Source organism: Gobio gobio (genome assembly GCF_949357685.1).
Source record: "Gobio gobio genome assembly, chromosome: 7".
NCBI lineage: Eukaryota > Metazoa > Chordata > Actinopteri > Cypriniformes > Gobionidae > Gobio > Gobio gobio.
Window position 1 is genome coordinate 5,604,778 of NC_137103.1, and position 9,045 is coordinate 5,613,822.

A 9,045-nucleotide genomic window follows, 5' to 3' on the forward strand; every position below is an offset into this window, starting at 1 on the left:
CTAAATGATGTTTATGTTACAAATTAACCTTTCAACAAAACATACATATACAATTTAAATATGGAAAACAGAAGCTCAAGGGTCAATCAAGTCAATTGACCTTTATTTCTATAGCGCTTTATACAATACAGATTGTTTCAACACAGCTTTACAGTGATAAAATAGTAAAATAATGATCAATGATGCAAACAAGTCCATTCTGCGGTAAAGCTGCTCTATAAAGAAAATAGTGTCATTGTTAAGCTGAAGTCAGCTCAGAGTTCATTCAGTTCAGTTCAATAACTGTGTCTATAAAGTAGATCTGGAGGTTTGTTCAACAGAGTTTAGTTCCAGCTGTAACTGAACACACCTTATTTAACTAATAAAGGTTTTTGCATTTGCTATTGTAGAATCTGAACTCAGCAGGAATGAGGCTTTATGACGCTTTATAGACTTGCAGATAAACCGGTTCTGCACACGTCACTCAAACACAGAACCAGGAAGCAGAAATCACATGACTTCAGGGAAAGAGAAACTGAAGTGTAGTCGAGCTGGTGTGTGTTTGTGTCTCTGTGTTCATTCAGTAAAATGGCAGAAGCCAGATTTTCTCAGGATGAGTTCATGTGTTCAGTGTGTCTGGATCTCCTGAAGGATCCAGTGACCATCTCGTGTGGACACAGTTACTGTAAGAGCTGTATTACAGGCTGCTGGGATCAGGAGGATCAGATGAGAGTCTACAGCTGCCCTCAGTGCAGACAGACCTTCAGTCCAAGACCTGCTTTAGCTAAAAACACCTTGATCGCTGAAGTGGTGGAGAAACTGAAGAAGACTAAACTTCCTGCTGACTGTTACGCTGGAGCTGGAGATGTGCAGTGTGACGTCTGTACTGGAAGAAAACACAAAGCCGTCAAGTCCTGTCTGGTGTGTCTGAACTCTTACTGTCAGAATCACCTTCAACAACATGAGAGTTGGTTTAAAGGAAAGAGACACAATCTGACCGATGCCACTGGACGACTGCAGGAGATGATCTGCCAAACTCATGATAAACTCCTGGAGGTTTTCTGCCGCACTGACCAGAAGTTTATATGTCTGCTGTGTATGATGGACGAACATAAAAACCACGACACTGTATCAGCCGCAGCACAGAGGACAGAGAAACAGGTATGAAATCACACACTGATCAAATAATGCTGACACTATTTATACTGGCACCATATGATCAGGAAACATCATTCACACTGCAGACGTCAGCAGAAGTCAACAGGAGCTGGAAGTGGACTTTCACCGCTGAGCGTACAGATGTTAAGAGAAGACTTTGTTTGTGTCACTTTAAGCAGTAAAAGACTCATAAGATGTAGTTTGAGACTGTGCAGATCTGAAGGAAACAATGTCAAGATACGAGACTTGAGAAAGTTAAAGATATGAAACTATGAGATATATAATCTATTATAACTTAAGTGGATAAAATGATCTTCATTGTGTGTTATAAATCATCATAATCTTAATAGTTATAACCACACATAGGTAAGTATTATTACTGTTGTTCTGATTATTCATGAGATGACACAACACATTATAAGGTTGTTTATAAGGCATTATGCATGTGTTATAATGCACTAAGAATATCCTTATAATGGATTATAAATACAGGCTTCATAGAAAGTGTTCCCAAACAAAAGCTCCCATGATGCTCTAGTGTGCGCAGTATAAAGTGGCGTCTCTGTCATTGGTTTGTGCTGCAGAAGCGGCTGAAGGAGACGCAGAGGTCGTTCCAGCAGAGAATCCAGCAGAGAGAGAAAGATCTTCAGCAGCTGAGAGAGGCTGTGGAGGCTCATAAGGTGAGTCTGGAGAAGAAGAGAAGTTTGAGAAGTGTCAGTCAGGACTCACTGAAGCCACTGTGTGATTGTGATGTGTGTCCTAACAGCGCTCTGCACAGACAGCAGTGGAGGACAGTGAGAGGATCTTCACTGAGCTCATCCGCTCCATTGAGAGAAGCCGCTCTGAGGCCACACAGCGGATCAGAGATCAGGAAAAGACTGCAGTGAGTCGAGCTGAAGGACGACTGGAGCGACTGGAGCAGGAGATCAATGATCTGAGGAGGAGAGACGCTGAGCTGGAGCAGCTTTCACACACACAGGATCACGTCCATTTCCTGCAGGTAACAGAGAGCTAGAAGAACAAGAGACTCACAGAGAAACATTTCATGAGAGCAGAATAGAGTTGTTCCGATTCCGATACTAGTATCGGAAATATCCCCGATACCACAACAAATTCTGGCATCGGTATCGGCGAGTACTTGAACCCATGTACCGATCCGATACCATTTTCTGAAACAAGACCTAGTTATTATGGCTGCTAGCTTCGCCTAACCACTGCACGGTTCTTCTTCGCTGCTCAGAATGCATTGCAAACACAGGAAGTTGTGCTGTGTTGCCACAAGCAACCACTGTTTAGAGCAGCGAAGAAGAAGAAATGAAAACGCGTTAGCAGCAGCTTACTGTCTATGGTTAGCAGTGGTTAGCAGTATGTCCACTGTTTAGCAGTATTTAGTCTCTGTGTGGATCGGATGGCGGGCGCCCGCACACACACACGCGCGTGACACTCGCTCTCTGTCTTTGTAATCTCTGCTGTGTGTCACTATCAAGCGACAACCTCCCCCAGTTTCTCTACGTCCATATATATGTATTTTTTTACAGTCTATGGTCACTATATGAGGACACGAACACATAAACTGTCACTTCATGAGAATTTAACGTTTCATTTGTGAAAACTGTCATATAAGGGACACAGACACTCAAATATCTTCACGGCATCCCGTCAAAATAAAAGTTTGATTTAAATTTTTTCAAATTGACAGAATATATTAGGCTACTGTACAGTAGATTTAGCTACGTCTCTATGTAATAATAATATGTCTCTACTAATAATAATAATGCCTAGAAGGTTGCTTATTTTTCAATTGCTTTATTGTAAAGAGATGATTTTCTGATTAATATACTGTATATATTTTTATATTCCTACATTTATTTGTTGCACTGTTTTTTATACAGTTATATTGTAAAACTAAAATATCTTTTTAGATTTGTGGCTGCTTTTGAAGTTCTTTTTTGCTAATAATAATAATAAATATTACTGTCAAATGCATGTCAGATAATAAAAATACTGTAATAAATATAGTAGGTCACTGTATGTATTTGTTCATGTTTTATTAAGGGATAAGTCTGAAGCACACCATAAAATAATTCTAGCAGTTCATACAGGGCTAGTAGTGTATATACAGCTGTATATACAGATACACACCCAGGTATCGGATCAGTTCTCGGTTGATACCCTAAGCCCAGGTATCGGATCAGTTCTCGGTTGATACCCTGAGCCCAGGTATCGGATCAGTTCTCGTTTGATACCCTGAGCCCAGGTATCGGATCAGTTCTCGGTTGATACCCTGAGCCCAGGTATCGGATCAGTTCTCGGTTGATACCCTGAGCCCAGGTATCGGATCAGTTCTCGGTTGATACCCTGAGCCCAGGTATCGGATCAGTTCCCATTCAGTCGGTCATGTTCGACGTACGTCGGACGTACCGACGAATTGGGATCACTTCTGGGAGCCCCTATCAGCTTCGAGCTATCTAGAACCGGCCAATGAACAATTGGCGTGCAAGATTTGCATCTCGCGCTCCGCCCCGCGCCGCGGGTATAAACAGGAAGCGAGAGCGAATGCACGCTGTCATTCACTTCGGAGCCACACGGCAATCGAAGACCACTCAATATTGAGTTCGCTGCTATCAGCAACAAAAGAGAAAAGGAACCGGAGCAGAGGAGAAACGCGTGTTGGAGAGACGGCACATTCCAGCGGGATCGCGGAAGACTCATCTGCTGCCTCTGTAGTACAGAGAAAACTGCTGTTCTCACAGCAACAAATTTCTGTTGGTCTGGTTGGGGGTTTTCCCTGTTTGAGTACAGGCACGGGCTGCACACAATCCCGTGCGCTGTCGCGTTTCCCCCTGAGTGCTTCAGCACAGAGCGTTTCCTCACAAAAAGAGTTCACGGGTGACGTGCCGTCCTTTTCAGGATGTCTCACCACCCGTGCGTTTCTGGATGCGGTCGTTCCCTGTCCCCTGCTGACGGTCACAATCGCTGTCTCACGTGTTTGGGCACACAGCACGCTGAGGCGGCGTTTGTGGATGGTTCATGTTCCCACTGCGGGAACATGACTATCTCGGAGCTAAGATCGAGACTCTCCTACCTCCGGGCTGGGGGAGTCCCCTTACCCATCCCACGAACCAGTGCTGCCCCTAACCTGGGCGGACCTACTTCTTTGGATGGCCAGGGTGATCTGAGGATTACGTTTAGGGCAACCCCGCCGAGCGACCCTCCGCAGGCCCCTAATCCCTCAGCTCCGCAGCCGGTAGAGCCTCCAAGAGAACCCGCTGGACCCTCCCACGGGAGACCAGTGGTGACTTTTGGAGCTCCAGAGGACGAACAGATGTCGATCGCTGCATCGGAGGGGGAGTTTCAGTCCTCAGAGGATGAAGGGTCAGCTGTACTGCCTCCCTCTGGGAGAGTGGCAACGGCTGCCCCGGACCCTGAGATGGCTGCTATGCTTGCCCGGGCCGCCGAAAGGGTTGGGCTCGAGTGGAACCCTCCACCGTGTCCCGAACCCTCTAGGTTGGACGATTGGTTCCTCGGGTGGGTCGCGCTGGTTCTCAGCGTCCCGCCCCGACACCTTTCTTCCCGGAGGTGCATGAGGAGCTCACGAGGTCGTGGACGGCACCTTTTTCTGCCAGAAACTGGCCAAGTGACTCCTCCCCCCTCACTACCCTCGACGGCGGGCCAGCCAAGGGGTACGTGGGGATCCCGCCAGTGGAGCGCGCCGTGGCGATGCAACTGTGTCCGGCGACCGCCTCTAACTGGCGCGGTGACCCACGTCTCCCGTCCCGGGCCTGTAAGTTCTCTTCCGGTCTGACCGGGTAGGCTTACAAGGCCTGCGGGCAGGCTGCGTCCGCCTTGCATGGCATGGCGTTGCTTCAGGTCCACCAGGCCCAAGCACTCCTTGACATGCACGAGGGTAGGCCTGACCCAGAGCTCCTCCGGGAGCTCCGGACGGCGACGGACCTCGCCCTCCGGGCGACGAAAGTCACCGCCCGTGCCATCGGTCAGGCGATGTCCACACTTGTGGTCCAGGAGCGGCATCTCTGGCTTAACCTGGCTGACATGAGGGAGACCGATAAATATTGGTTCCTGGACTCCCCCATCTCGTCAGCTGGGTTATTCGGCGACGCGGTCGAGAGCTTCGCCCAACAGTTCTCGGCCGCCCAGAAGCAGACGGAGGCGATCAAGCACATCCTGCCCCGGCGGCCCGCTGCTGCCTCCACCCCGCCGCCGACGGCAGCGCCTTCGACTACTTGTCGCCGAGGACGTCCACCCGCCTCCGCCCCCGCCAAGGCACCGCAGAATTCCACCAGCCGACGGTGTGGGGCCGGCCGGCCGGCCGTGGGAAGGATGTCCAGCCCGCTCAGGCCGCTGCCAAGCCAGGTGGCAAGCGTCGTCGCAAGCGACCCTGAGACGGGCCGCCCAGAGATGGAGGAAACTGCTCTGAGGGAGATGGCTGCAGCACCACTCCTTCCCCCGGAGGAGGGCCGGGGGAAAATCTTTTGTTTGTCTGTTCCGCCGCTGGTCCCAGTGCCAGCGGCACCCAAAACATCAATAAAAGAGCAGTTTCCAATATCTCTGGGTGCCAAGAGAGCGCGCTTGGCGGTGGTCGACGCTTCCATGCCTCGCCACCCTCAAGTACCTCTCCCTTCGCCAGCAGGGGACGCCGGCTGTCGGGACGCACACAAGCGGCCTCCCCACACTCGCACGTCCCCTCCGCGGATGCAGGTAAGTGTTGCACAGCACACTCAGATCCCGCTACGGGCCGCTCCCATGCCGTCCGAGCCGGATCCCTGCGTTCCGCCTCGCTGCCCCGCTGCGGGTACGTCTGTGGTGCCGATGGTCCCCCTTGCTCGGAGTCTGGGAGCCTGGCTAGCGCTTCCCAGCCCGTCTCGGTGGCTCATCCGTACCATCAGACTCGGCTATGCGATTCAGTTCGCCCGGCGTCCCCCCAAGTTCAGGGGCGTTCACTTCACGACTGTAGTGGAGGCGAACGCCCCCGTGCTCAGGGCGGAGATCGCTGTCCTACTGGCGAAGAACGCGATAGAGCCGGTCCCTCAAGCCGATATGAGGTCCGGGTTCTACAGCCCGTACTTCATTGTACCCAAGAAAGGCGGCGGGTTACGACCGATCTTGGACCTGCGATTCCTGAACCGGTCCCTTCACAGGCTACCGTTCACGATGTTAACGCAGAAGCGCATCTTCAGGTGCATCCGTCCCCGAGATTGGTTTGCAGCGATCGACCTGAAGGACGCGTACTTTCATGTCTCGATTCTCCCTCGACACCGGCCCTTTCTGCGCTTCGCGTTCGAGGGACGCGATAATCTAGATAACTCTAGATAATCTCTAGACACGCGACGCATTCAACCAACAATAAATGGACAATGATTAGAATAAAATGAGAAATGTTATAATATTTCCTTTAATAATACAGCAGTATTGCTCCTTCACTTTCAATAATGCAACAGTAGCCGATTATTATTCAATAAAACTTAAAGTGCTTTATTAAAAGTGAAACATGAGAAGAATGAAGCTGATGCTGTGAAAGTGCTGGATTGAGGAGAGTCACTAAAGATCAACAAGAGCCGCTCAAATCTGACAGTAGTGCAGGTTATTGGCTGAAGTGTGGAGGTGATGAGCTTTGATTTCTGTTTTCTGTAGAGTTTCCAGTCTCTCTCAGCTCCTCCTGAATCTACAGACGTCAATGACAATCCCTTCAGTTCTCTCTCCTCTTTTGATGGCGTGAGAGAATCTGTCCGTCAGCTGAGAGACAAACTGGAGGATTTCTGCAAAGAGGAGCTGAAGAAGAAGAAGATCTCTGACAGAGGTAAAGTCCTGGAGATTCATCTGCTCTCAGAAATCATCCTCCATCATCTCATATCATGTAGAAGATCATATTAGAAATGTCTTAGGAACGGATGCAGGGATCATTTTCTCTTGACATGATAATCACACTCTTCATGTCTGTTGATTTCCACAGTCATTGTTCTCAGGACCAGGAACGACTTCCTACAATGTAAGTCACTGAGAAAACAAGCAGAAAAACTCACTGAGTGTGTTCATGTTCTTCCTGGAGAAGGAGAAAGAAAACATGACAGAAGAGTTTTAGAGTTGATCATGTGATCTCTGGTAAACTGTACTGAGACACTGCTGATATATTGAACATGAAGAGTTCAGCTCCATTAAAAGATCAGACAGATTCATCATCCCTGATTCTGTTTTATCTCCGTCAGATTCCCGTCCGCTGACTCTGGATATGAACACAGTGAATAAACGCCTCCGTCTGTCTGAGAGGAACAGAGAGATTACTAACACTTTCCCAAAGCTTCAGCCGTATCCTGATCATCATGACAGATTTTATTGTTGGGAGCAGGTGTTGTGTAGAGAGAGTGTGTGTGGAGAGAGTGTGTGTAGAGAGAGTGTGTGTGGAGAGAGTGTGTGTGGAGAGAGTGTGTGTAGAGAGAGTGTGTGTGGACGCTGTTACTGGGAGATTGAGTGCAGTGGTGGATATGTGTATATATCAGTGTCATATAAGAGCATCAGCAGGAAGGGATCGGGTAAAGAGTGTTTGTTTGGATCTAATGATCAGTCCTTGAGTTTGATCTGCTCTTCCTCCAGTTACTCATTCAGACACAATAACATAGAGACTGAACTCCCTGTAAAGCCCATCAGTGGTAGAATAGGAGTGTATGTGGATCACAGTGCAGGAACTCTGTCCTTCTACAGCGTCTCTGACACAATGAGCCTCATACACACAGTCCAGACCACATTCACACACACACTCTATCCTGGGTTTAGGGTTTATTCTGGATCAGTGAAACTGTGTTGATGAATCAGAATAGACTGTAGAGAGATTCTACCCATAATGCTTTGAGCTGCATGATAAATCATAAACACTGAGATGTCTCTGACTTTCTCTTCATGACATTAATAGTTTACTCTTTATTTGAAGGTGTCGTTGTTACAGTGTAATTATATATATTTATTATTCATTAACAACATGTTCTTACTATAGGGTTCGGGTAGGATTAGGGTTTGGTTGAGGGTTAGTTCCATGTAATTATGCATCCTAAACTGTTGTTATTATTATGGTAAATATAAAACATGTAAAATATTTAACAAGGACACTGTAAAATAAAGTGTTAGCCATTAATACTATAGCTGAGCTTCTGTTAGAGCCGGTGTGGTTGAGTAAGAGATGAGCTTGAAGCTGATATAATCTCACTAAACTCAATAACTGATGTGTGTGTGTGTACTTACTTATATCACTTTGGGGTACATTCACCAGGATACACACCAGTAAACTGAGGACCACCTAAAAAAATGGGGATATTTTCCCATCATGGGTGTTGGAAGCAAAAAAATGTGGGTGGGTCCTCAGAATTTTTTTACTGGAGTAGATGCCAATTACATTAAGTACAAATATACCGCTCTGCTTGCTAAACGTATAGTTCGGAAAGACAAAATTACGTAAATCGCCATATCATTGAGAGCGGCAGTAGTGTAGGGGTAAGATGCACAGCATCTAGTTTTGACACAAATCGACCCGCGGTTCGAGTCCGCCTTTCACAGAGCTCAATCTTCTCCCTTTTCCCATCACATACCAGATCGGAAAGGCATTTATTTTCAATAAAAATGAAGAAAATATTAGAAAAGTGGAAATAAAGCGTCTAATATGTGTTTAATAATAAGTGTTTATCGATTAGGGGAAGGTAAACAGACATGTGCTGAATGTTAGAGACGATAAAAGTGAGTGGGTGCAATATCATTGATCGTAAAAAGTGGGCGGGTCTTGTCCAGCACACATACAATGGTTCCGACGCCCATGGTCCTCATTTGTTTGACCATATAGTGGCATTCAGCTTGCTCTAAAATGGTGTCTGGGCTTAAAATCTCACTTGTCCCAAAAAATTAGTT

General features: G+C 47.5%; 1 protein-coding gene across 2 annotated transcripts; it reads left to right on the top strand.

Annotated features, from left to right (window-relative positions):
- The first annotated feature begins 491 nt into the window (after nucleotides 1-491).
- Nucleotides 492-8,756, top strand: LOC307128964 (tripartite motif-containing protein 16-like). 2 transcript variants are annotated; one of them, XM_079821055.1, is made up of 6 exons: nucleotides 492-1,140; nucleotides 1,722-1,817; nucleotides 1,904-2,137; nucleotides 6,790-6,955; nucleotides 7,109-7,144; nucleotides 7,362-8,756. In XM_079821055.1, exons 1-6 carry the CDS (start codon nucleotides 568-570, stop codon nucleotides 7,955-7,957), a joined length of 1,701 nt encoding a protein of 566 aa, XP_079677181.1. In that variant the 5' UTR covers nucleotides 492-567; the 3' UTR covers nucleotides 7,958-8,756. The 2 variants fall into 2 exon arrangements, with proteins under 2 accessions (XP_079677181.1, XP_079677182.1); XM_079821056.1 differs by having other exon boundaries at nucleotides 496-1,140; nucleotides 7,109-7,299; nucleotides 7,460-8,367.
- The last annotated feature ends 289 nt before the right edge of the window (nucleotides 8,757-9,045 follow it).

Bases quoted from the DNA above. Each gene is read 5' to 3' on its own strand.
- LOC307128964 (XM_079821055.1), top strand. From the start codon at position 568: ATGGCAGAAGCCAGATTTTCTCAGGATGAGTTCATGTGTTCAGTGTGT. The intron at 6,956-7,108 runs GTAAAGTCCTGG...TGATTTCCACAG, and splicing joins GAAGAAGATCTCTGACAGAG to TCATTGTTCTCAGGACCAGG. The intron at 7,145-7,361 runs GTAAGTCACTGA...TATCTCCGTCAG, and splicing joins CAGGAACGACTTCCTACAAT to ATTCCCGTCCGCTGACTCTG.